The sequence below is a fragment of the Cinclus cinclus genome, chromosome 13, assembly GCF_963662255.1.
Source record: "Cinclus cinclus chromosome 13, bCinCin1.1, whole genome shotgun sequence".
Lineage (NCBI taxonomy): Eukaryota > Metazoa > Chordata > Aves > Passeriformes > Cinclidae > Cinclus > Cinclus cinclus.
Window position 1 is genome coordinate 21350190 of NC_085058.1, and position 27680 is coordinate 21377869.

General features: G+C 56.7%; 1 protein-coding gene across 3 annotated transcripts in view; it reads left to right on the top strand.

The window, feature by feature from the left end:
• The window catches only part of FRMD5 (FERM domain containing 5), a 57421-nt gene that overhangs the window by 17628 nt on the left and 12113 nt on the right, over window positions 1-27680 (top strand). Inside the window, exons 1-3 of one of the 3 annotated variants that reach the window (XM_062501400.1) lie at window positions 26337-26399; window positions 26437-26610; window positions 27340-27382. In XM_062501400.1, the coding sequence (XP_062357384.1) occupies window positions 26358-26399; window positions 26437-26610; window positions 27340-27382 (259 nt within the window). In that variant the 5' untranslated portion in view covers window positions 26337-26357. Of the gene's footprint in view, window positions 1-26336; window positions 26400-26436; window positions 26611-27339; window positions 27383-27680 lie in introns of those variants that run through there. The other 2 variants (XM_062501397.1, XM_062501398.1) reach the window with 2 other exon arrangements.

A 27680-nucleotide genomic window follows, 5' to 3' on the forward strand; every position in this document is an offset into this window, starting at 1 on the left:
CATCAGAGATTTAACTGTGTTTGAGGAGGAATCAGGTGCACAAACAGCACTTGGCATTTGCTCCGCGCTCTTACTCCTTGTTGAGATTGGATGGTGGTTACAGAATCCTGGAGCTGCAGAACCCTCAAAATGGTTTGGATGGGAAGGGACATTAAAGATTCTCTTGTTCTACCCTTTGTTCCACCTGGGACACCTTCCACTGTCCCAGGCTGCTCCAATCCCAATGTCCAACCTGGCTTTGGACATTCCAGGGATCCAGGGGCAGCCACAGCTGCTCTGGGCACCTGTGCCAGGGCCTGCCCACCCTGCCAGGGAAGGATTCATGTCCTGACATAGGCAGAGGTGTGGGCAATGTGCTGGAAGGTTAAACCCAAGGCGCTCTGCATGCGAGGTTTTGGAGCTGTGCAAGGTGGGAGCAAGGAGCGATTTCAGGAGTGGGACAAGGCAGGGGGACTGTGGGGAGCAGGAGCTGGAGGGGAGCTCAGGAAGGGCAGCAAGGGTGGGCTGGAGCTGCTGGCAGAGGAGTCAGGAATGCAGTCCCTGCGTGGCACCAGCCCTGCCCTGCCCTTGCTCCTGGGCCCTCTCTGTGGGCATCTGGAGAGTGGCTTTTGAGGAATTGCTGCCACACCTGTGGTGTCACCTGCCCGTCCTGCCCACACCTGCAGTGCCACCTGCCCACACCTGTGGTGTCACCTGCCCGTCCTGCCCACACCTGCAGTGCCTCCTGCCCGTCCTGCCCACTCTGAAGGACAAGGCATGTGGACAACAAGGGACAAGTACACATTGGGAAACAGGTGCTGTTTGTCCCCAGGAGCCCCAGTGCCCCCCTCCCACCCCTGGCCAGGACTGGGCACAGCCAGGCCGTGTCAGGGTGGCAGCGCTGGCACAGTGCAGGCTGAGCTGGGCTGCCCTGGCCCCCAGGAAGGCTCGGGGGGCTCTGGCTGTGCCACTCCATCCTCCAGCCTGCTTGGGCACTCAGGGAGCCCGGATCCCCCGGCACTGAGCCCAGGGACAGTGCTCAGGCAGTTGTGCAGTGCAGAGCTGCTGCTGACGTTGTTCTCCTCCCTGGCAGACATGGGCAGTGCCATGGGGTCACCCGTGATTTCCATCTTTAATGAGACGCTTGAATATTTAATGGCACGCTGCTCGGGGGTGTGCCTCGCTGGCACGGGGGCTCAGGGGTGCAGAGGTTGTTCTGCTCCAGGAGAGTCCCCCAGAGGGGGCACAGCTCCCTGGGCTCCCAGCACGCCCCCAGCCCAGAGTCCTGGGCAGAGCTCACCTGTGGGAGCCAAGAAATATCCCACACCTCTGCCCTGGAGCCCCTGGGAGCCAGGATCATCCTTCCTGCTGCAGGAGTGAGGATCTGGCCACTGCTGGCCATATTCCCAGCAGTTTCTCCCATGCAAACCGGAGCCCTTGGCACAGGCACCGCTGTGGCACGGCTGGGGCCGGGGTTTGTTGTGGGAGCTGCCACAGCTGGGCTGGCAGCTGATCCCAAAAACAGCGCAAAAACAGTGACCACAGTCCAGAGAGTTGCAGATGGCCTGGAGAGGGGAATGCCAGAGAGAGGAGCTGCTCCCTGCTCGTGCCCAGCTGCAGAGGGCTCACAGCTCAATAGCAGAACTCTGAGCCCAGCCCAGGCCAGGCACGGTGGCACCCCCAGGATGGGCACAGTGGCAACCCCAGGATGGGCATGGTGACACCTCTGGGATGGGGGCACCCCCAGGATGGGGGCACAGAACAACACTCGTGGCACAGAGGGAGTGGGGGACACTGCAGAACTCGGGGAGGAGAAGTAAAAGGGGTTTTGCAAATCAGGGCAGCAAAGGGAAATGATGTGGGGAAACTGCAGATCTGGGTTTGCTTCTGGAATGGGGAAGGGGAGAAGAAGAGGATTGGGAGTGCAGGGTCCCATTGCTGGGGAGGGATTGTGTGGGGAAGGAGGAACCATTCCCTGCGTTTGCATCCTGGATCCCTTCCCAGTGCCCCAGGATGTTGGATGTGGCAGACCCCGGCTCAGCCTGCCAAGCAGCAGTGCCAGCCTCCAGGCCAGGCCAGGCTGCTGTGAACCCAAATCAGACCAGGAGCCTCTTCAGCTGCTCTATTTCTCTAGGATTAGTAATCGCAACCTTTATTATAAAATACTAACACTTACCAAAAAAAAAAAAAAATTCCCAAGGCTGGGCTCTTCCATTGGCAATTCCATCAGTGCCAGTGCTCCCGGCTGGCAGCTCCGTTATCTCCAGGAGAAATCGTTACACAATCCTCATTGTCATGCTGCAAACGGCATCCTGATGGAACCCGCACTTCAAAGCAGACCCAGAAACCACCACGTTTCTGTTCAGAATCCAGGATGTTCCGGGAGAATCAGGATTTAGGATTTGCAAAGCGTTCCAGAGAGGATCCAGAGATCCTGACCATGGAGAGCAGCTCCCGTGTTTGTGAGAGGAGAGAAATGTGAAAATCCTTTCCTGACCCAGCAGGTGCAGGGGATTAACTGGGAGTGAATGTGAATCATGAGTGGAACAAGTGAACAGTTGGGTTCTGCTGCCTGGGCAGTGGGAAAGAACTGGTCTGAGACAGCAGGACACCAGAGAGGGATACCGGGGTGGGATACTGGAGTGGGATACTGGAGTGGATACTGGGGTGGGATACTGGGGTGGGATACTGGAGTGGGATACTGGAGTGGGATACTGGAGTGGATACTGGGGTGGGATACTGGGGTGGGATACTGGGGTGGGATACTGGAGTGGGATACTGGAGTGGGATACTGGAGCAGGATGCTGGAATGGGAAGAGCTCCCTGCATGTCTCTGCTGCCTGCATTTCTCCCTCCAGCTGCCCAGAGGGCTCTGCCAGGGTCAGAGACTTGCACGGTTCTGACCTGCAGGAGACTGTGCCGGTGCCGGTGCCGGTGCCGGTGCCAGGGGGAGGCTCTGCCTGGAGGTGTCTCCGTGCCCTGGGGCACTGGGGATGAAGTGGATGAGCCCAGCTCTCATCCTGCATCACCGTGCTTTCAGGAATTACTTGCCCAGTCCATGCACAGCCTGATTTGGCTCCCACCTCCCGGGGATGAAGCCGCGGCTCGTGCCCCCGCTGGCTCTGCAGCTGCTGGGAGCTCTGTGGCTCCCAGGAGGAGAGCACAGCTATCCCTGCAGTGCCCATTAGCCCTGATGGGAGGGAAGGGATCTGTAGCTTCCCATTAGAGCTAATGGGCATCAGCAGAGCCGCCTGCCTGGCACAGGGAAGCTGTGCCATGGTGTGCCATGGGAGCGGCGTGGGGAGCAGGGGCAGAGGCAGGAACAGGGACAGGAACAGGAGCAGGGACAGGGGCAGGAGCAGGGATTCCCTGTGGGGACCTGCAGGAGTTGATCCCCACTGAAGGAGGGGATGAAGGAGGGACTCAGCTTCCCTGAGATGCAGGTCCCAAAGCTCCTGGAGAGCTCCTGCAGCTCCTGGGGCTGCAGCAGGGGCTGCAGAAATGGGTCAGAGCCATCAGATCCCCAGAGTGAGATCCGGGGCTAAGGCACAACAATTCTAGGGTATTCAAAGCAGCTTTTTTGGGGGGGATTCATGAAAGAAGAGCCAAGCCCGCAGATCCCACCAGGTCTGTAATCTTCACAGCAGCATCAGCACCTCAGCTGCTGGGTTAACCTTTGTTTCCTGATTTTCCATGAGCTGCCAGTTCAGCCAGCAGCAGGGAGAGGTGCAGCACAAGCACAAAATACAACAAAAAATAACTACCTGCTCTCTTTTCCTCCAAAATTCAGCATTCTTGATGAAGCAGGAGCCCAATCAAGGTCAATCTTCACTGGTTTTAGCAAAAGAGTTTCCTTCAGGTTTGGATGAGGCTGAGACCTTCGGAATTACACAGTGGATCCAATATAAGGATTAACGACTTGATGTGTGTTCCCTGCCACAGGGCGGGCTTACATGGGATGTTGGGAAGAAATAATTCCTTGTGAGGGTGGTGAGGCCCTGGCACAGGGTGCCCAGAGCAGCTGGGGCTGCCCCTGGATCCCTGGCAGTGCCCAAGCCAGGCTGGATGTGGGAGGTGTCCCTGCCCATGGTAGGGGCTGGAACGAGAAGGGCTTTGAGGCCCCTTCCAACCCAAATTGTTCCAGGGCTCTGTGATTATTGTCTCCATCGGTTTTTCTCTTCCTGGATGGAGCTGGTGAAGAGGAGGCTGAGGGAGGGAGCAGAGCCTGCAGTGAGTGCTCAGAGCGGGGGCAGCTCTCAGCCAGCACAATGCCTGTGGTGTGCACACCACAAAGAGGCTCTTGTCCCCCCAGACCATGCCTGGCCACTTGTCACAGCTCCTCCTTGCCCAGGACAATGGCAGGAAAAGCTTCCTTTGCGCTGGAATTCCCTTCGGCTGCTCTGTTGTCTCCAGGCCAGGACCGAGCTCAGCCCTGGAGGTTCAAAGCCTTTCAAACCCCCACAGGGTGCTGGTGACATCTCTTGGGTGCCATAGCACATGTAGTGATAGCAGTTAACAACATCACCTTTTCATCATGAAACCCCTGGCTGTTATCCTGCTGAGCCCTCCCTGGTCACCCTGGTGTCCCACAGCCTGGCCACTCCACTCAGGAACTCAGCTACTGCAGCCTGTGACAGACTCCATCTTTACAGCTTATTTCATGTTTTGAAAGATTTATTTGAATAAATTGCCAGATGAAATACTGCTTTCAACTCGCTGACCTGCTGGGCTGCTGTAGCCTTCCAGCAGTGCCATCAGGGAAAATTCCAGCCTCAGAAGTTCTCCTGGTAGAAACGAATTGCCTCGGAGGTGTTTTGATGCAGAGCTGCATTAAGCAGAAAGGGGGTTTAGTGCCAGTGGTTGTTGGTTAAAGAAGAAAAGAAAACCTCAGTGTGTGTTTGAAGGGCCGGGTTGTTTGCCACCGCCGGCAGGGGCTACTCAGGGAGTGGGAATCTGGGAATGCTGAGCAGGGATAACTCTCGTGGCACAAGCTGGATGGAAACCAGGGCTGCTGCCTGGTTCCTGTGCCTGGGAGAGTCACACTGGAATGTGGTGACTGCTGGGATGGGGAGCTGCTCCAGGCACGATGAGATTTGACAGGACAAGAGGACACAGCCTGAAGCTGTGCCAGGGAAGATTCGGGCTGGGCATGAGGAGGAATTTCTTCCTGGAGAGGGCAGCTCTGCCCTGGCAGAGGTGGTAAATCCAGGATTTGGGAGCAGCTGGGCTGCACGGAGGGAGAGTAGCTGCAGAGCTGGGCTTGGCAGTCCCTGCTGGCTGCAGGTCTGGTTTTGGTTTGCTGATCCCTCATCCTCAGGGCTGCAGCAGCCACTGGGATTTACAGTGACAGCACAGAGTGACCACAGCTCCAGCTCAGGCAGGACTGGGTGGGAGGGAGTGAAACAGGGTGAAAGCATCCCTAGCTCAGCAGCAGCACAGTCCTGAGCTGAGCTGGGAGTGTTCTCACCCCATTTCCCTGCACTGGGGAGGTGCCATGAGCAGCAGATCTGTGGGGAAAGCTCCAGCCCCATCCAGGAGCAGCCTCCCTCCTCTGAACGTGGCTGGGCACGTTCATTGTGCAGGGTGACATCTGTGCTCCTGCCCAAAGAGTGCAGACAGGATGGCCTGTTCATCCATCCAACAGAATTTGTTCTGGAAACAGCACAGGATGTAATAAACACCTCCAATGGCAGCGTGAGTGCTCCCTCTGTGCTCAGATGTTCAGAGCTTCCAAAGCCCTGCTGAATCCTCCTCTTTGTCTGCGTGAGGCTGCTCTGGGCTCCCAGGACATGGTCATGTTGAAGATCCCTGGTTTCATGGCAGATTTCAGCTGCTGTAGTAGCACTGGGGTGCCGAGGGGACAAGGGATTGGATTCACCAGAGCCAGACCTCACTGGGGCCAGCCAAGGTTTCCTTCTATGCAGGAAATAATTGAACAGCACAGTATCAATGTATTTAATAGAATCATCGTTTTTGTGGGAAAAGACTTCCAAGATCATTGAGTCCAACCCTCTGTAAGTATGAAAGTAATTCCAGACTTTAGTCACTTGGACGTGGCGTTGTCCTTGAGGGGCACTGGGCAGATTTGTGTGCACGCACAGCCGTGCCCTGTCATTCATCATCATCATCATCATCATCCACCTCAGCTGATCCTCACCCAAACTGCAGCAATGTGCAGCTCCAGGGCATCAGGCAGTGCCAGGACAGGGCACAAGGGGAGGGGGGATGACCATCCTGTGTCCCAGCCATGGCAGGGTGAGGAGCATCCCCACAGCCACAGCCTCTGGAACAACTGGCACAAACTGGGGCAGAACGTGTGGTTTGTCGGTGCCCTGGTATTAATAGTTAATCAGCCTGCTCTGTATTTCAAAGCGTGTGGGCATGGCAGGGAATTGCCAGCGAAGCAAACCACTTAACTCGGAGTCGCGTTTCTGGCGCGGAGCCTCCGAGGAAACGCTCTCCAGGAAAACCTGGAGAGCTCATTACGGAGACAATAAAGGCGCGGGATAAATAGGATGCAAGTGTTATTAACGGGCAGTCCCTAGAAACCGGGCTAAGAAATGCTCGGCGCTCGGACAATGGAATCGTGTCCTTGGTCCCGTGGTAGGATGTTCGTCCCGTTGCCATGGTGACTGCATCCTCCAGCGATGCTCCCAGCTGCTCCTCACATTAACGCTCCCTGGGATCCCGGGCGGGGGCATTTGCATGTGAAACCATCAGCACTGCCTTCCTTCCCCAGCTGCCCTAGTCCGTCCTTTTCACCAAGTACCCCATTAATTCCTGCCTGCTTTCCCACACCCTTCCCCGAGGCAGAGCCGTGCTGGCACTGCCATCCTGCTGGGCACGGAGGGCTGGCTCCAGAGGGGAAATCTGCTGCAAACTGGATCGTTTGGCTTTGTTTAAAAATCTGTGACTGTGGAAATCGGTGGTGGAGAGGGCTGGGTGCCAGAGGCCACCTCCTCACCTCCCCACCTCCCCACCTTTTCACCTCTCCCCCTCTTCAGCTCTTTGCACGGAACCACGTTTGCCACCACCTGGGTGCTCATGGAATCCCGGAATGGTTTGGGTTGGAAGGGACCCTAAAGCTCATCCAGCTCCATGAGGGAACCTCCCGGGGGCAGGGACACCTTCCCCTGTCCCAGGGTCCTCCAGGTCTCGTCCAGCCTGGCCCTGGGCGCCGCCAGGGATGCAGGGGCAGTGGCTCACGGTGGGAGCTCATGCAGAGTCAGGATGGTGCAGATCAGGACCTTGGAGCCAGGACGGAGTTCAGGGGGGTTCTCCGGGGACACGTCCTGGCGCTGTCGGCTGCCCCGGGGGCAGTGGGAGCTGGCAGCAGCGTGGAGGCTCCCAGGGCTGTGCCCGGAGCCCGTGCTGGAGCAGAGCTCCTGTCCACGGCACCGCGAGCTGGGGGATCCAGCACCCCAGGGCAGCTTGTTCGTCTCCTTCATCGCTCTTATTTTTACAAACTGCATCTTGTTCCTAGCCCAAGTGAGTCCGCTCCAGCCCCTGGGGGCTGGGGCTGTGCTGCCTCTCTTCACTTGATTGAAGAGCCCTTTAGCAGCTGATATTTTCTCTCTGTGAAGGCATTCAGGGATGCTGGCCGTGTCGCCTCTCTGCTCTCCGAGCATGAGAGCTCCTCGTTCCCTGCCAGGCGGCTGCTTCCAGACCGTTCCCAGGCTGAGCCTTCCAGCAGCAGGAGGGGTGTGCAGGGCAAACTGCTCTGCCCAGAGCCAGCCCTGTGCCCTGGGGGGCTCTGGCCCGCTCAGGTGAGACCCCACCTGCAGAGCCGCAAGCACCAGCAGGATGTGGAAGTGCTGGAGAGAGCCCAGAGGCTCTCGGAGCTGCCCCAGGGCTGGATGTCTCTGCACATCCCACGTGTACTGGGGGTTCCTTCTGGGGGAAGGAACCAATTGTGACAGCCTGCGTCTGTGACTCTGCTGCCATTTGCCATTAATGCCCATTTGTAGGAATTCCTGACTGAGTCCTTTGGTGCCTGAGGGAGTTGCCCCGAGCCTGCCTTGAGCCTTGGAATCAATCCACTTTATTACCTGAGTGACAGAGTTCAGTGTCAAGAAAAATCTTGTGGCAATATTTTTTCTGTGCTGGAGAACAGGGAGGAGCTCACAGAGCCAGCTCCTTCAGCACAGCTCACCAAAGATTTACCTTCAAACCATAAAGAAAAAAATGATAGATGGGGTAAGTTGTTCCCTGAGAGGGTGAGGCCCTGGCACAGGCTGCCCCTGGATCCCTGACAGTGCCCCAGACCAGGTTGGACACTGGGGCTTGGAGCAGCCTGGGGCACTGGGAGGTGTCCCTGCCATGGCAGGGGTGGCACTGGAGGAGCTTTAATGTCCCTTCCCACCCAACCCAAACCATCCTGTGATTCTGTGATTCTAAAAACAGAAGCCCTGGAGTCAAACCCCTCCTGCTCCCCAAGCCTCTCCCGCACCACGAGCTGCCCTCCACCCCATTTTCTCTGCACTTGGAACATTTTGGGATGGGTGCAGCAGATAATGTCTTTAGCAGGTGCTGCAAGGCTTGAGTTAATCCTTGCAGGCACCACTGGAGTCTGAAGTGGCACCATTTCCTCTCAGACTTGTCTCTGTTTCACTCTTGCAGAAGCTGAATAATTCTCTCTGACAGCTTTTTGCTTTTTATAGCAGTAATTAGTCAAAAAGCATCGGCGTGACAAGCGCTGCCCTGCACTGCTGGTCGGTGCTCCAGGCTCGGGGAGGGCACTGCTGCAGATCTGGGGGTGGTAACAGGGCCAGGGGTGAGCAGGGTGTTGGGCTCTGATGCTAAAATGGGCAAAACCTTGGCCTTTTTTCCTACCTAAATTTGCACTTGTGTTTGGAGGCACCTGGAGGGATCTGGGACGGCTGCTGGAGCTGGGCTGTTCATCCAGCCTGGAGTGACTACTACACAAAACAACAAAAAAAGTAAAAAACAAACAACTAGAAACTGTGGTTTTACAAGTTCAGCTGAGGTGGAAGGAGATAGAGGGATTTGGGGGAGAGACCAGGTGTTAAATGTGCTTTTAATCCTAGTTAGTCCCCAAAATACCACCAGATCTGGGCACGGGTGACGTTGGTGTAACATTGGCAGGATTGAGTGCTACTTTAACAGAAAGTGTTAAAGGTGTGGGAAGAATTTACTAAGGGAAAATGTGGAGGTTTTGTCTCTCTTTGTCTAATCCAAGCTCCCCAAAAGCCACGGGCCTGGTTTATCACATGATCATTACCTGGCTGGGAATGCACGCCTGTCATCTTGTGGGGCTTTTGGGCTTGTTTTATTCAAAAGATAAAATTAGAAGTCAGAGTTATCTGGTGACTTCAAAATAGCTGATTCTGGGTGGAGCTGGAGCTGTGTGTGGCTCTTTGCAGAAAGCCAGGATGGAATTAATCAGCTGCCTGCAGTTAGTTTAATGCTGTTTGTGCAGCCTGGAGCTCCAGCAAGGGGCAGCCGTGACAATAATTCCTACAATATTCCCAGAAAAGATGTGCCTTGGCTTGGACTCCTACTATCTGCAAAGCATCTCCCTCCTGAGTCCAGGTGGGATTTTTGATCTGGGGAAGATGTGCTCTGTTTGAGAAGATGGATGTACATCCTTCCCATTGCCAGGTGTGAGCGCTTTGCTTGGAGAGGAAATCACAAACCCACGATGGGTTGGGTTGGGTTGGGTTGGGTTGGGTTGGGTTGGGTTGGGTTGGGTTGGGTTGGGAAGGACCTGAAATCCCACTCATGGTCAGGGACACCTTCCACTGTCCCAGGGTGCTCCAAGCCCCATCCATCCATGGCCAGGAACATTCCAGGGATGGGGCAGCCACTGCTTGGATGCTGATTTTTAACTCACCTTTAATTCACAATTCCAGTTGCTCGGACCTGGCACCCTCTTGCTCCCTGTTCTGTGCTCTCTGCCACCTGCACAGCTCTGCTTTGGCTTCTTGTGGCTTTTTTTTTGTTGAAAATCTTGGGAACTGGGCCTGTTTTCCCAAGGATCCCTGTTAAACCACCCAGCAGTTGCAGCATCCTAATTGCGTTGCAGGCAGCTTTTAATCCTGTTAGCGCGTGTCATGTTGCTCTTGTATCATTCTAATTTTTAATCAAAATGTCATGCAATACCAGGTTAAGTGTCTGCCAGAGTCTAAATCTATTAAATTGCCACTGTTGCCTTTATTAACCAATTTTTAAACACATCAAAAGCTCAAACAGATTTGACAGGGTTCATTTTTCACCAGTTTCGGTGGCTGCTCTCTGCTGTCAGCAGATCCTTCATTGGACTGGGGTCAGAAGATGGGGTTTGCCCATAAAGACTCTTATCCTTCTTATTTATTGCCAGAGTCCTGTTTTCAGGACAAAGTCAGACTTTCGGAGCCTTCTCTTGTAGAGGTGTAAAATGAGGTGAGTTTCTACACAACCCTGAAGTGCCCAAAGTCCCTGTCCCAAAGAAATTCCAATTTAAATGCTTAAACCTGGACTTTGCCCAGAGTTTTGTCTTCCCGAATGCAATTATATGAATCCTGCTATTGAATGCTGTCTGGGAGCTGGCTCCTTGCTCCACAGGGCAAGGGAAAACTAATTAGGCTCTGACTAATTATTTCTGGTGTGGCCACCTTGAAATCCACAACTGAGAGCAGGAATGGGAGGCAGAGAAGTGTTTGTTGTTGTTTGTGGTGTTGGGAGGTGGTGCCAGTGTTGGCTTCTCCAGTCAGATGGAGCAGATACGAGTCAGGCACGTGGCTTTGCCTCAAAATTCTGTGGGAAGGAGCTTCCCCCCCCCACCTGGGGGCTCCCAGCCTACCCGAGGCTAATTTATGATAATTATTTTTAATATTGCTTTTATGTGGCGATATATTGTTTGAATTCCATAACAATGGCAGCAGATATGAAAAGTTTCCAGGCTGGCTCTGGGCTCCCTGAGGCAGCATTTATTAAAATCTCCTTTTGTCCATATTTCATGTTTATTGCTGCCATCTTTAATTAAGGGAGGGAAATATTGCCGGGGGGGCTGAGGGCCCTTTGTAACACGAATAATCAGAAATGCACTCGGTGGCACAAGAGTTGTGGGAGAGGGAAGGAGCTCCAGGGTGCTCCTGCTGCTCTGGAATGAGGCAGCTGGGCAGGGAAAGGGTCTCTGCACCCAGGCACTGGTGACTGATTGCAATTAGCAATGAGGGACGTGTTGAGCTTAGCTGCAATTGGATTTTTTACAGATTTCCTGCAGACTGGTTTGGGTGGACAGGGACACCTCCCACTGTCCCAGGCTGCTCCAGCCCCAGTGTCCAGCCTGGCCCTGGGCACTGCCAGGGATCCAGGGGCAGCCACAGCTGCTCTGCGAATTCCATCCCAGCCAGGGATTCCTAATTCCCAGTATCCCATCCATCCCTGCCCTCTGGCAGTGGGAGCCATTCCCTGTGTCCTGCCCCTCCATCCCTTGTCCCCCTCCAGCTCTCTGAGATCTCCCCAGAGCCTTCTCCAAACTGAACTCAGGTGTTCTGGTCTGGCTGCTGCAGCAGGTGAAAATCCATCATCACAGCTGCTGGTGTGAGCGGATCCCAGCCAGGAGAGGGTTAAATTCAGGAAAAATGCCCTGGGGCAGGCTCAGGTGTCTCAGTGGGGAGGACATCCAGGATGGAGCCGTGCTGGATGAAGGTCCTGCTTGCCTGTTCCCTCACATCCCTGAGCCGTGGATGTAGAGCTGCTCTGCCAGGGCTGAGTCACTGCTCAGCCCTTCCTCAGCCCAGCCCGGAGCTCTCCCGACCTGGGACAGGAGGATTTCTCCTCTCTGGCAGCTCGGCCGTGCTGCAGGTGCTGCCTCACTTTTCCTGTCCCTGTCCCTGGCAGCCTGGTTTGGGACAGAGCAGCTGGACTGGAGCTGGCACAGCAGGGCTGGGCTGGACACTCCCTGGCCAACAGTGCCCTTTGGAGAGGAGCCAGAGGCTCCTGGCACTGGGTGCCAGCTGGGATCAAGGAGCAGCTGGCAGCAGGGAAAAGGAGATTTCTGCAGGAGCCCTGTGCTGGAGAAGGAGCTGCCCCTCAAGGGGGGCACAGGGAGGAAAGGGATGGTTCTAATGGGATTCCATGGTGGCAGCGAGCCCAGCAGTGCCTGGCATGCCCTGGAACTGATGGGGGCTGTGCTGGCACTGATGGGGCTGTGCTGACCCTGGCACTGATGGGGCTGTGCTGGCACTGATGGGGCTGTGCTGACCCTGGAACTGATGGGGGCTGTGCTGGCACTGATGGGGCTGTGCTGACCCTGGCACTGATGGGGCTGTGCTGGCACTGATGGGGCTGTGCTGACCCTGGAACTGATGGGGGCTGTGCTGGCACTGATGGGGCTGTGCTGACCCTGGAACTGATGGGGGCTGTGCTGGCACTGATGGGGCTGTGCTGACCCTGGCACTGATGGGGCTGTGCTGGCCCTGGCACTGATGGGGCTGTGCTGGCACTGATGGGGCTGTGCTGGCCCTGGCACTGATGGGGCTGTGCTGGCACTGATGGGGCTGTGCTGACCCTGGCACTGATGGGGCTATGCTGGCACTGATGGGGCTGTGCTGGCACTGATGGGGCTGTGCTGACCCTGATGGGGCTGTCCTGGCACTGATGGGGGCTGTGCTGGCACTGATGGGGCTGTCCTGGCACTGATGGGGCTGTGCTGACCCTGGTGGTGCCCAGGCTGTCCTGGCAGCACTCCTGACTCGCAGAGTAAAGGGAGACTTTTCCTCAGGGACTCATCTTCTGTCAGCCCTGAGATAATCCGATGTGATAGTGCAGGCACAATGACTTCATTACTGTAATTATTTTTATTGCCTCTGCAGGCCTCTGTTTTAAAATAAACTCAGGAGCCAGAGCGTTCAATTCCATCCCAGTGCTGGGGGAAGAGTTGGACTCTTGGAGGGCTTTTCCAATACATTTGCATGGTTCTACCACCTTCATCTCCTTTATTTCATTGTACTTGAAGGTCTGGCTGTTCAATTAAGCCCAGTACCAAACTGACCCAGCTCTGCTCGCTCCTTCCCCTCCCCACATTACTGGGTGGGCTCAGATGTTACCACACAGGTCACACCAAGGGTTTTAAACTCGGGCTTTGGGCATGGGGAATGTTCCCTCAGCAGCTGGGCCACGTTGTGGCACTGGCAGAATGGACAGTACTGGAGGATGGGTCACTTCAGGCTTGTGACCCAGTCCTGGTTTGTCCTGGCGAGGTCAAACCTGCTGCGAGGTCCTGCTTCCATCCTGGTTCTCCAATGCTCATCCACTGCTGGGCTCCCACCTCATTCCAGAGGTTTTCTGTAGGGACTATTCATCTCTCAGACACCTGAAGGGGCTCCTCAGACAGGGCAGAGGGATGTGGGTGCTGGGGGAAGCAGGACAGGAGGAGCTGTGGCTGTGCAGCGTTCCCTCTGGGATGCTCAGCCCCAGCACAGCCTCGCTCCCTGAGCCCTGCTGTCCCCACGGGCTCATCCGGCTCTGGGGGAGCTTACGAGGCCATCTGGGCTGGGAGCAGAGACTTTCCCCATTCAACACGAGTAATCCAGGGCTGGGCTCGTGTAAAACAGCTTTGTTCTGAGCACACAGCAGCCTGGGGGGGCAAAGTGCTCCTGTGCCAAGGAGCAGCCCCTGGATCTGGTCAGGGGTGATGGGAACAGCCCCTGGATCTGGGCAGGGTGATGGGAACAGCCCCTGGAGCTGGGCAGGGGAGGTGGGCACAGCCCTTGGCCTGCTGTGGGGTCACAGGGACAGGGGATGCTGAGGTCCCATGGGATGGGGGGGCTCAGTGCCTGCCCCCTGTCCTGGGGAGGTGCAGCAGGGCCAGGAGCTGCTGCTGTCAGTGCAGATCTGTCCCGAAACTCAGGCTGTAAGCAAGCTCAGCTGCTTCTGGTCCCCTGGGCCATGCTTCTGTGGATTATTTTTATCTGTAAATATGAAATTCTCTGTAAGCAGCATTTAAAGCAGTGTCACTGCCCTGGCTGGGGTGGCTGTCTGGGACACTGACACAGACTTGGAATTCAGATAGTTTCTTTCCATGTCTCTGATTTTTAGCATTGCCAGGAGTTGATTTTTAATAGTGATAAAGGAATTTGGACTTGCTGGGGTCTGTTTAATGAGCTGGCCAAGTTTGGCAGGGCCGGTGGCATTCTGTCTGTCCGTCTGTCTGCAATTCCCACATTCTTTCCATGAGCAGAAATACTCCAACTGCTCCGGGTGGGGGGCTGCATTTTGGACCTCCCTGGAGCACTCCCAGGCATTGTCCTGCCATTCGCTGAGGATTTTGAGAGTGGGGATGGTTTGGATTTCAGTTTAAAATGGAAGTCCAGTGAGAGTTGAGGGATTTTTATTCTGTGTGCCCTCGGCTGGCAGCATTTCCCTGGCTGCAGCAAGGATGGGTTTGGGGGTGGCTCTGAGCCCTGGGATGTGCCCAGCTGGATTGGTGGGGCAAAGAGGGCATCGTTAATTTGAATATAAATGGATGGGCAAGCAGCTGTGGGGATCAGGGATCAGCTGCTGCTGATCTCCCTGCAGGGAGGGGTCAGAATGGGACCCCCAGAGCACCTGAACTGGTGGCTCTGTCCTCGGCAAGCCAGGGGCCCCTTTTGCCACTGGAGGTTTTTCCAGCAGAGTGTGACATTGCCCTTGGCTTTAATCTGTGCCAGGGGATGGGTTTGGCACAGGTTCTGGGGGCTCTGGTGGGTCCCCCTCCCCTGGGGATGCTCCTGGCTTCTCTCTGACCTGTCTGTGCTCCAGCCCTGGTGCTTTGTCAAACAGCTTTTGTGGAGTGGAGCTGAAATCCTTTCTTCTGCTGGGTTTGATGTGCAAAGTAAACACAGGGACATCAAGGCAGCTCTCCAGCGGCGTCTGGGATTTCTGGGATTCTGTTCCTGGGTGTCAGGGCTGCTGCTCCCAGGGCATGGGGCTGCTCGGAGCCATGGAAGCTCTGCCTTCAGGGTTGGATCTCTTCCTCCCCAGTGTAACGTGGGGAATGGCTTTGCTGACAGAAATCCTGGGTTTGTGGGCTGCTCCTCCAGTTCAGTGCCAGGGAGGGGTGTAGGGGGTGCCAAGAGGCTCTTGTTCCCTTACTGGGCTTTTTCCATGGCTTTTCCATGAAGTGAGAATGGAAGGGGGAAGCCCTGGGTGACCTGGGCTGGGGAGCAGCCACTGCTCTCATCCCCTGGGCTGGGTGGATCTTACACAGCCACCGGGGTTTGGAGCAGCCTCTTCCCCCAGAGCAGGAGTGTCCTGGTGCCTGGCAGCAGGGGACAGTGCCCAGCCCTCCCGTGTCCCCTGCCAGGGCCTGTGATGCTGCCAAGGCAGGGATGTGCCTGCGCTCAGAACAGAACACAGAAATAAGGTCACTGGTTTCTGTTGGAAAAAAACAACAAAGTAAATAATCCTGCTTGTGGCTTTCTGTGGGCAGCTGGATCCTGCTGGACGCTTTGGGGAGTGGATGGAATAACAGTTTTCCTTCTGCTCCTGCAAGACTTTGCCATGGAGGGGATGGCACATCCCTCCTGCAGGTGTTGCTGCAAACACTGCCCGAACCCAGAGCTTTGCCTGCCAAGCCCCTGGTGTGCTCCTGCCTGGTGTGAGGGGTGGGGGCACCCCGGGGGCACTGGGGGCAGCAGTGCCTGCTCTGAGCCAAAGGGGATGGAGTTCTGTGCCATGGTCCCTGCAGAACCCCAGCACTGCCCCGTGGGTGTGTGCAGGGAGATGCCAGCCCCCATCACCATCCCCAAACCAGAGCACTCCGTGCTCTCTGGGGTTCATCTGAAAAGGCCGTGTGTGACACTGGCACGTGACTGGAAGGACAGAGCCCTTCTGGGGCTTTTCTTTAAAAACAGAGCATCTGAGCAAAGCCCCATCCCTTTGCAGCTGGAATCAGCCATGGGCTCTCTCCTCCCGGCACAGCTGTCCCTGTGCCCAGGGCTGCAGGGATGGAGGGATGCAGGGATGGGGGATGCAGGGATGGGGGATGCAGGGATGCAGGGATGGGATGGAGGGATGGAGGGATGCAGGGATGCAGGGATAGGGGATGCAGGGATGCAGGGATGCAGGGATAGGGGATGCAGGGATGGGATGCAGGGATGCAGGGATAGGGGATGCAGGTGTATGGGATGCAGGATGCAGGGATGCAGGATGGCATCTTGCAATCCCCTGTTCCTGCAGCTTGCTCCCGGGACCAGGGGCAGTGCAGTCCCATCCCAGAGCACTCCAGGATCCTGTGGGGTGGCAGGTCCTGGCAGGGTGCTGCTTTCTTCCCAGCAAGGTCACCGGTCCTGGCCATGCTCACGGGCTTGGGAAGGCAGGGAGGGATCGAGAGGCACGGGAAAGGTCAGGGTTCACTTCACAGTGCTTTTGTTGGGTCCCAGGTGAAAGCAGACATTTGCATTTAAATGAATATGTATTTAGAGACTTTAAATACGGGCCTTGCTGCGATGACAAATGCATTGCTCCGTGTGTCTGTTCCCGAGATCTCCTTTAGAAATAAACCCACGTCAGCCACAGCAGTTTCTCTTCCCTCACTTTCCCCAAAACCACAGACTGCTGTAAATGCTCAGTGTGCACTTGAGCAGCTGAAACATTAACAGGGCAAAGGGCTGCTGGATGTGCAGGGTCTGTGATGTGCAGGAGAACGATCTCAGCACGTTCTGCAGTTCCAGGTCAGCTTCTTTTTCAACCTCAATCCTCATTAAGAGAGAAAAATCTGCTTGGGAAGGGGGGAAAACAAGTTGGCTCTGAGTCATCTGGGATGCAAAGTGTGGTTTTTTGGCTTGGGTTTTGGAGGTTTTTCAGTCTGGCTGAGGGGTGAGCCAGGACTGGCACAGCCCCTCGATGGAGAGAGTGGCAGCAGCACACCAGGTATGGCCAGGAGGGACTGGCACTGGTGTGGTGGCACTGGTGTGGCACTGGTGTGGCACTGGGCATGGCAGCCCTGGGGCTGTGGTGCCATGAGCTGTGGGCAGCAGGAGCCCTGAGTGGCATCTCCTGTCCTGAGGTGGAGCTGGGCTGGTGCCAGGGTGATCTGGGCAAGCAGCAGGATGGGAGGTGAGTGTCCCTGTCCCTGGTCCTGGCCGGAGCTGCAGCCTGTGGCACAGAGCAGGGCAGGGCAGGGCAGGGCCCCATCCAGCCAGAGCCATGGGCACAGTGAAACTGCAGCTCCAGGCTCCCAGGTGAGCGTGCTGCTGGCTCAGACCTTGCTGAATAAAGCTCAGGCTCTCTGAATTCCACACCCAGCTGCTCAAGAAGCTGCCAGAGAGTTCAGAGCAGGAGCTGGGCTGAGATCAGCCATGCTGGCCCCACTCCCTGTCCCTGTCTGGGGATGCTCAGAGCCCTGTCCCTGGTTGGTGATGCTCAGATCCCTGTCCAGCCTCTGCCCACTCCTCTGGGCTGGGAATTCCTGGAAAAGGGGCTGGGGCTGGTGCCCCTTCCCTCAGAGGGCTCTTGCTGTGCTGCTGTCTCCCTGCAAGGACATGGTCCTGGGTGCCTTGGAGGATCCTGGATGCAGATCCCCCTCTGGAAGGTCTGTCCCCTTCCCTTTCCATACCCAGTGCTGTGCAGAAGTGGCCAGGCTGCCGTGCTGGTGGCTATGGGGGGCACGGGCAGGGCGAGTGTCCCTGTGCCCATCCTAATTCCCTGCCCTGAGCTGTCCCCTGGGGGAAGGGGAGCAGAGAGCAACATCCCACGGCTCCTGCTGGGATTTCTGGGCAGCATCCCTGGCTCCCACAGCATCCCCAGCCAGCCAGGGACTGCCCAGAGCACCCCCGAGCAGGCACAGCCTTCCCAGAGCCCCTTTGGAAATATTTTCTGCCATACAGGCTTTTCCAGCCCCGTGAGGCTGCTCTCCCCAGGGCTGGGCTCTCCCCCTCTCACCTGTGCAGGTGCTGCCTGAGCAGTGCCCGCCGTGTTATCCAGTGACCCCCGGGTTATTGCTGAAAGAACGTGATTGTGGTGCAGGTTTCCATCCCCCAGCGCTGTCTGTGTCTCCACTGCTGCTCAAGGTGCTGTCAGATTTATTGGGAAGTTTCTGCTCTCTGCCCCCTATTAGTGTGGATCACTTACACCTTCAGCTCCCAGCCTTTCCCTGGAAATCTCCTGTGAGTAAGACCCTCTTGCAGCCCAGTGCTGTCTCTGGCTAGAAAAAGCGAGTCCTCGTTGTTAATATTCAGGGAGCAGTGCCACTTCTCCCAGGACAAAGATCTGGCCGTGGCTGGGCAAATCAGAGTTCATTATCATGTTAATCTGACTGATTGCAGGCTCCCAGAAGGATTCCACATATGGTCATTCTTGTAGCACAAATAAAATCTGGTTTGCCTCACTCAGAGGCTCGAGCTGCTCTCTTGGTGCATCATGGTCTTTATTCCTGAGGTGCAATTCTGGGAGATGGAAATATTCATTAGTTTTGAACCTGTTCTTAGTTCTGAGTCTGAATTGGGGTTTTGAGTGTCTGCCTTGTGTTTGCAGTTGGGATTTTCCCTTATTTTTGTTGTGTTATTTTAGCTCTGGTTTTAAATGGGGAAGCATGAGCTGAGCACCCCCCACATTCCCCCACTCCATCCAGGAGCCTGCAGGGACCCACATCCTCCCTGGGGGATAATCTGGGGGAAGCTGTAATGCTTCCACTGGTTCTGGAGGATGCAGGGGTATAGGACACCCCTCCCATGGGATTGAGCTGCTTCCTTAGGGCCTGGCATACACTGCTGGTCCTAACAGCTCACACTGAATCCTTCCACTGAAACTAGGGCTTGGGGACACTTGTGGAGAACAAGCAAATTAAACTCATTCCACCCTGCTGGATGCTCAGCATTGTCTCCAGCCCCACCCCAGCTGTGGCCCGGGGCTGCTGGTCCAGCATGGCCTTGGGGACCCTGGGACTGGTTTGGGGACAGTCTGTGGGACCCTGGAGTTGGTTTGGGGACAGTCTGTGGGACCCTGGGGCTGGTTTGGGGACAGTCTGTGGGACCCTGGGACTGGTTTGGGGACAGTCTGTGGGACCCTGGGGCTGGTTTGGGGACAGTCTGTGGGACCCTGGGACTGGTTTGGGGACAGTCTGTGGGACCCTGGAGTTGGTTTGGGGACAGTCTGTGGGACCCTGGGGCTGGTTTGGGGACAGTTTCTGTCCCACCCACTGCCAGGAGCAGGCAGGGAGGGCTAAGGCAGAGCTGGGCTGTGGCTCACTGGGCACCCCTCACGCCTGTGCTGCTTCCAGTACCTCCCCTGGCTTTCACGAAAAGTGAATTTTTTATGGAGCATTTAGAGTTTGTTTCCTGCCTCCCCCGAGCCCTGCTGCTGGAGGGAAGCGAGCGGCTGGGCAGGAGCTCTGCCAAGAGAGCCAGGGGTGCTGCTGCTCTGGGTGCCAGGGGCAGGCACAGATTGATGTTTCTGCTTGGTTTATTTTGTTTCCTGAGCACAGGCTGCAGGGCTCGCTCCTGCAGGCTCTGCAGGAGGATGCTGCTCCCACTGCACGATTCCCCCAGAATCCTGCAAACCTCTGCCCCAAGGGGCCTCCCCAGAGCCTCTCGGGTTATGCGGGGGTCGCAGGGGTGGAAACACAAGGTGTGAGCCTGCCCTACCTCGCTCAGCTCCCCGAGGCTGTCCCCAGCAGCTCGTGGGGTTGGGAAGGTCTGGCCCAGCTTTGCTGGAGTTGAAGATGCTGAGCCAGGCTGGCAGCTCTGGGATCCTTTGGGAGTGTGGAACTCAGGACCATGGAGCAGAGAGCACCCAGCACAGGCCCTGGAGCTCCTGGACAGACAGACAGACAGACAGCTGAGCCCTGGGTACAAATGCAAAGGCTCAGGTACAGCACTTGACACCAACCCTGTGGCAAGGAGTTGCCGGGGCTGGGAACCAGCTCTGAGATCATCAGGGTCACACTGAGCCGTGGCCCCATTTACAAACCCCCCCCGGGATGGGGACTCCTGGATGTTCTGGGCAGCCGGGCCAGGGCTGGACAGCCCTTTCCACAAAGGAATTGTTCCCAAAATCCACCCTGACCTCCTCTGGCCCAGCCTGAGGCCGTTCCCTCTGCTCCTGTCCCTGTTCCCTGGAGCAGATCCCAAATCCCCCCGGCTGTCCCCTCCTGTCAGGGAGTTGTGCAGAGCCACAGAATCCCCCCGATCCCCCTTTTCTCCAGGCTGAGCCCCTTTCCAGCTCCCTCAGGAATTCTCCAAAGCCTTCCCAGCTCCATTGGCAAAGTGTTCCTGGCTCCCACAAGCTCCAGACAGCCCAGCCTGCAGGAGCAGAACTTTTCCTGCACAGGTAGGTCTGACTCCTGAGAGCCAGCATTCCTTGTGATCATCTCTCTGAACATATTTATTGGCTCTAAACAATGCACACCAGAGCTGCTGGTGCCCAGAGCCTTTTGCATGCTAATGGCAGGGGAGAGCCAAATTCAACAAGAGCCACATGGAGCTGCTCCAGGCTTCGTGAATGAAAAAAGGGAGTTTGAGTTATTGGAAAAACCAATTTGTCCTTATGGAGAGAGATTTTCAGTGCCGCTCAATTATAGACTTATAAATCCTGAATGTAATTGGTAAAAGCTCCGTGGCAGCAGAGTGAAGGTGACATGTCATCAGTCACCAAGAGGGAAGGTCTGGGCTGCGGAGAGCGTCAGGGCTGGAGAATATTCCCTGCATGCTCTGTGAGTCTCTGTGCAGGTTGGTGCCAGCCCAGGACATGATTTGGAGGTGGGGATGTCCTTCCTTGCCCTGTGGATGGAGAGGTAAGGGACCTGCAGTCCTGAGAGAGCCGGGGCTCAGCAGAGAGGGACTTTCCACCCTGCCAGGGTCTCTCCCAGCCCCGGGGCTGCTGCTGGGACAGGGAGCAGCATCAGTCCCAGCTGCCACCCCCTGTGACCATGTGCAGGGACAAAGTGCCCGTTTGGGGAAGGGGGATGGGGGGACAGAGAGGTTTGGCTCTTCCCTTTCCTGCTCCTTGCTGGGAGATGCCAGAGCTGCAGTGCTGGGCTGGGCAAGCGCAGGGGAAAGCACAGGGTAAGTTTTCCAAAGCCCTTGGATGCTGTCAGGAGAACTCATAAACGAGGAGATCAAACCTCCCCAGATGCTGCTGGGAGCCTGGTGAGTGCTCCGGGCACAAGTTCCTGATTTTTAAGGGATTTAGAAATGTGCTAAACTGCTGTCCCACTGCAGACTTCCCTAAATGAGGACATCAGTGGCTGCAATTCCATGATGGGGAGCCGTGTGGAGCCTTCTGCATATGCCAGCACGTCAGAGGTTTGAAAACCTGTAAAGGATTAAGAGCAGAATCGATAATCTGAGTTTAAGGCTCTCTGGGTCCCTTCATTAGGAACTTTCCTCCTCAAGAGCTTTATAAACTTCTGGATCAAACTGCCCAGATAAGTCTTGAAGACAGAAATTACTGTGTCAGCGAGGAGGAAGGATTAGAGATAACAGGGAATTAATACTGAAATGCATATGCTATAAATATAACAGGATTACACTGGAGTTATGTAAAACCCCTTTTCCTTCCTCTGAGTCTCCTCGGGTGGGCAGGGCTCTGCTGGGCAGGTGGGCACTCCCCTGGCATCCACCTACAGCTCCCAGAGCATCTTTCTTGTCATCCTCATAGGACAAGGGGGAATGGATTCAAAGTGACAGAGTTCAGTGGGATGTTGGGCAGGAATTGATCCCTGGGAGGATGAGGCCCTGGCACAGGGTGCCCAGAGCAGCTGTGGCTGCCCCTGGATCCCTGGCAGTGTCCCAGGCCAGGCTGGACATTGGGATTGGAGCTCCTGGGATAATGGAAGGTGTCCCTGTCATGATAGGGGTGGTCTCTAAGTTCCCTTCCAGCCCAAGTCCATCACCCTCAGTCCAGGGTCTCAGGGCAGCTCTCTGGTGTCCCACATCCCCAGGAGGTGCAGGCACAGCCCAAGCCCTGTCCTGTCCCTTGGGGACACCTCCCTCCCTGGGAGAGGGCTCAGTGCAGGCAGAGCATCCCTGGGAGCTCTGCTCCAGGTGTCCTCATGGATTTCTGGGCTGCTTATTCCCTGCCTGCAAATGAATATTCTCAGGCCTATTTCTGCTCATTTCCTCCTCATTCCAGGGCTTAGCAGAGGCTCTGGCTCACTGTGAGAGCTGTCAGGCAGGAGGACTCAGCCCTGCCTTCAGAGCCAACATTAACTTTGTCCGAAGGATGAGAAACCCTGGGCTCGTACAGCGCGATGCTGAACTTGGAAAATGAAGCATTTAAACCACAATATTGCAGTCAAATTGCTGGTGAAAATCTCTTCATGTTGGCAGTGGAGCTGGAGGGTCTTTGATCTCTCCCAGCTCAGATGTTGCTGCCAAAGAGACTTAAGCTTAAACTTCACTTTGTAAAATAGACTTTTTTTGACGGTTTCCTTTAAAAAAATAATCTCCTCCTAAGCTCAGGAAGCAGGGCCAAGTGGGCAGCCCACAAGGAGATTTCCAACCCAAACACTGCAGGAAGGAGCCGCTTTCAGCTGTTTCTGTTGCTGCTGTAAATCCTGGGTTTAATCCCTGGAGCAGCTGGGGGGGGGGGGGGGGGGGGGGGGGCGGAACGCTGCACTGGAGCCCCAAGAGTGGAAATGCTGTGGTGGGGCTGGGGTCTGGCACCGTGGGGAGGTGGAAATGCTGTGGTGGGGCTGGGGTCTGGCACCGTGGGGAGGTGGAAATGCTGTGGTGGGGCTGGGGTCTGGCACCGTGGGGGGGTGGAAATGCTGTGGTGGGGCTGGGGTCTGGCACCGTGGGGAGGTGGAAATGCTGTGGTGGGGCTGGGGTCTGGCACCGTGGGGAGGTGGAAATGCTGTGGTGGGGCTGGGGTCTGGCACCGTGGGGAGGTGGAAATGCTGTGGTGGGGCTGGGGTCTGGCACCGTGGGGGGGTGGAAATGCTGTGGTTGGGCTGGGGTCTGGCACCGTGGGGAGGTGGAAATGCTGTGGTGGGGCTGGGGTCTGGCACCGTGGGGAGGTGGAAATGCTGTGGTGGGGCTGGGGTCTGGCACCGTGGGGAGGTGGAAATGCTGTGGTGGGGCTGGGGTCTGGCACCGTGGGGAGGTGGAAATGCTGTGGTGGGGCTGGGGTCTGGCACCGTGGGGGGGTCAGGGGGTGGCTGTGCTGGTCTGGTGGTGCTGGGGAGGTAGCAGCTTTGGGCAGGGGTGGGAAGTGAAGATGTTTACAGGCTTTGGGGTCAGTGCTGTGCCACACCTGCCTCGGCTGGAGTGAAACAACTTTCCAATGTTTTGGAAAGTGGCTGTGCCACCAATCTCTGCAGCCAAGGCTTGGGGACAGAGCTGGGCTCATCCTGCAGTGCGATGCTGCCACTGCCCCCAGCGAGTTCCCAGCCCTGGGGTGGGACAGGAAGGCTCCTGAACTGAGCCCTCTGCTCATTTTCACAGGAGCTGCTATTTTTAAATCTCTCCTTTTTTTTTTTTTTCGTTTATTTTTCTGTCTGTGGATGACCCTAGTTTTGGCTGAGAAGTTTGGAAAATCAAATAATGCAAGGTTACTTTACTCTTCCAAAAGTTGAGCAGTGCCCTGGGAGGCCGTGTTTGACAGGGCTGTGGGTGCCCGTGGCTGCACAGAGCCCTGGTTCCTGCAGGAATTTGTGCCAAATTTCACATTCTGCAGGAGCAGTCTGTGCACCTTCCCAGAGGCTGGAGCTTGGTGTGCTGAGCTCTGCACTGGGATCCGGGGTGCTCTGCACTGGGAGGGGACTGGGATGCTGGGCTGGCAGCACTGGGGTGCAGCTCAGGGGCCAGGGGCGTCCCAAATGGAGCTGCTGAGCTCTGTGGAGAAGATGAGGATGTCGGGACCTCCCATCCCACAGGCATTCCCATCACCTGCACCACAGTGTTTGCCACTGGGAAATCCCAGCAGGATCTCCCTGCAGCCAGCAGAGCCTGCCCTTTTCCCTCATAGAAAGGGATCACAAAACTCCCAGAAGAGCTCCTTCCCAAAGCCAGGGAAGGGTCAGGGACACCTTCCACTATCCCCGATTGTTCCAGTCCCAGTGTCCAGCCTGGCCTTGGGCACTTCCAGGGATCCAGGGGCAGCCACAGCTGCTCTGAGCACCCTGTGCCAGGGCCTGCCCACCCTGCCAGGGATCAATCCCATCCCAATATCCCATCCAGCCCTGCCCTCTGGCAGTGGGAGCCATTCCCCCTTGTCTGTCACTGGAGTTCATGATGAAGAGTCCTTCCCTGGCTCTCTTGGAGGCACCTCCAGGTTCTGACAGGACCTGGCAGGTGTTGGCATTGGGAGCCAGCCCTCGGTGCCAGCCTGGCACGTGGCACCCAGCGTGTGCCAGCGTGGTCTCCCCAGCAGCCTGGGCATCCCAGGAGGCTGACCTCAAAATCCTTCAGCCAGGCAGGACTCTCATTTTATAAGAACATATAAAGATCCAAACAAGGAATATTTAAGCTGGTGTTATGCAATGGGAGCTCTTTTAAGTCGTGATTTGTAAAGGCAGTTCAGATAATTTCCTGAAAGACATTCTGCTAATGATTAATTTAGAATATGTTTAATTCAAGTTAGAGAGATCAAAGAGGGAGCATTTTCCCTGTAATGCCATCCATGGTTTCACACTCTCACCAGATTCCAGGCACTGGGGAGTGTCTGGTTTGTCCTTCCCTGCAATTCCTCTGTGAAAATCACAGAGGAAAGCATTCTGCAGGCTCCGTGCTGCTTTGGGGCAGGGGGAGGGAGAGGAGCCTCGAGCACAGCCCTGTGAGATTTGCTCTGCGAGATGAGGAGGGACAGGATGCTGGGGATGTGGAATCAGCCCCTCCCCTGCTGCAGCAGCGGCTCCAGGTGGCTCTGACTGTCCTTGGGGTCTGGCTAGGAATGAGTTAGGGGTATGAGCTCCGTGGATCCTCTGCAGGAGCTGGGCTGCTCTGCTGGGCTTCAGCAGCAGCTCCAAAATACTAGTGATGGTTCCAAAAAACCCAATGATGGTTCCAAAACCCCAGTGCTCTCTCCAGAACCCCAGTCATGGCTCCAAAATCCCACTGATGGTTCCAGAACCCCAGTGCTCTCTCCAGAACCCCAGTGATGGCTCCAAAATCCCACTGATGGTTCCAGAACCCCAGTGCTCACTCCAGAACCCCAGTGCTCACTCCAAGACCTGGAGTTCCTGCACTGTGTCTAGAGAAGAGCTGGACAAGGGGCTGGAGAAAAGGAGGCTCAGGGGTCCCTGGTCACTGTCCCCAGCTCCCAGGCAGCAGGAGGGTCCCCCGAGAGGGGTCGGGCTCTGCTCCCGGGGAACAGGGACAGGAGGAGAGGAGACAGCCTCAGGCTGGCTGTGCCACGGGAGGCTCAGGTTGGACATCAGGAAAACTTCTTCCCCCGAAGGCTGTCCAGCCGTGTCCAGTCAGGGCACTGCAGCGACTGAAAGCTGTGGGCTGTGGCACTTGGGGACATGGATTCGTGGTGTCCTGGCAGTGCTGGGGACGGTTGGACTCGATGTCTCGGGCGGCTTTTCCTCCCTCAGTTCCCGTGATTTACCTCGGCTCGGGCTCCTCCAGGAGAGCTCCGGGGCAGTTCCCGATTTCTGGGCGCAGTCCCTGCTCCGTGTCCCGGTGCCGGGCAGAGCCGGGGGACAGCACGGGCTGTCCCGGCCAGGGTTTGCCGCCGGGACCGGCACAGCATCCCCTGGTTCCGCCAGCCCGGGCCCCCAGGGCACGGCGTGAAATTCTCTTTATTTACAACACAAGCACATTCCCCGAGCGGCACCGAGCCCCACGGCAGCGTGCGCCTGCTGAGCGGCTCTTTGATCGGATAACGCCCTGGTTTGATCAGATAACGCCCTGGTTTGATCAGATAACGCCTGTGCTCCGTGTATTTGTCAGCAGCGCTGCGTGCCGGTGTTTGAGGGGAGGAAGGAGGCAGCGCTGTGTCAGGAGCAGCCTTTGATCCGCGGAGATGAGCCGGGCGCAGCCCGCAGAGCGCTGTGAATCACACGGGACCGCGTGAGCCCAAATTCAGCGTTAATGACCCCGAACCATGGACATTCGCAAAGCAGCAGGGGCTTTGCAGCCCCCACTGGAAGGGGGGCAACGAGGAGAGTTTTGGGGGTGTGGTGGCCAAATCTCTGCCTCTGCAGCCCGGGGGCAGAGGGTCAGTAGCCACCGCCGGGAATTGACCACAGAAACCTATTTTTGTTTAACACAGCTGGGTGGAGAGGGATGAGGAAAGAGGAATGATAAGAAGCGGATCCTGCAGGTGGGATAATGCTTTTATCGGGGCTTTTTATCCGGGCTTTTCATCAGGGCAATGTTCTCCCCCACTCAGCCGGCTCAAGTGTGAAACTCCCTCCTGGGAAGCTGTCGCGACATTCCCCAGCCTGGGAGTTTTCATCCCTCCCTAGGGGCAGAACTGCCTCAGCTGCCCCTCGGCTGGGCTGGGAGATGGCTCCGGAGCTGACAATGCCACACCGGGAGCTCGGTGGGGTTTGCACTGTCCTTGGTGTCACTTCTCAAGCTGCAGACCCCTCACACACCCCAAGCTCTGCCCCAACACCCGCCTGTGCCGTCACTGAGTGTCTTTGTCCTGCAGAGAGATGCCAAGGGCCAGTACCTGTTTGACCTTCTCTGCCACCACCTGAACCTGCTGGAGAAGGATTACTTTGGCATTCGCTTCGTGGACCCCGACAAGCAAAGGGTGAGAGAGATCCCGTCCTGCCCGGGCTGGGGAGCGGGGCTCGGGCTCATCCTGCAGACAAAACCCAGAGCGTGAGGCAGAGATCTGGGGCACGATCGCTTCAGGCACTGCTGAGGGGCTCTTCCTCAGCCTCCCTGTGCCCGTGTCCCTCCTGTCCCTGTGCCCGTGTCCCTCCTGTCCCTGTGCCCGTGTCCCTCCTGTCCCTGTGCCCGTGTCCCTCCTGTGCCTGTCCCCGTGTCCCCGTCCTGCCAGTCCCAGGGCCAGTGGCACAGAGCCACGGCCCCAGCGAGCCGGTCCCACGCCGGGCTGTGGGGTCGCACAGGGCAGGTGCGGAGCCAGCCCTGCCCGGTGTCCCCTCAGTCCCTCCCTGCCGGCAGAGCCCCGGGGCTGTGAATGAGAATCGCTCCGGGCTGGCAGGCACAGCTCTCGGTGACAGCCTCGTGTTGTGCTCCCCACCGATCGATATTAACACAGAACGACCAATTCCGGCTCCCGGGGCTCTTCTGCCATGGCTGTGAGAGGCAGCAGGAGATGCTGAGCCAGGAGCTGGGCATGGAGCTGCTCCCTCCCTGTGGATGTGACCAGTCCCAGCCTCCTTCTCCCCTCAACTCCCCTCCAGAGCCACTCACCCACACTCAGGTGGCTTTTCTCAGCCAGAGCAAACTCTCCTCTTCCTCATCCTCCCCACCTTACCAAGTCATGGCTTTAATGACCTTCTTTTCCTTTCAGCATTGGCTGGAGTTTACCAAGTCGGTTGTGAAGCAGATGCGGGGTGAGTGTTGCAGGTGGTCTGGGCAGGCTTTGTGCTCCTCCCATCATAGATGAATTCCCATTTTCTCCAGCCTGTCCCCTCAGGGTCAATTCCCAGCCCTTGTCCCAGGAACAGGCTCCCCCAGAAGCTGTTCTGGTGGGTTGAGAGCAGGATTATCCCCACAAGCCTCCACGGAGACCAGGAGAGCAATGATGGGGGTGAGGAGGTGATGTTTGGGAATGGGAAATGGGTTGGGTGGCAGGTGGAGAGAGCCACTGGCACTTCCCACAGCTTTAGCAGGGCCATCTGCCCTTGCCGT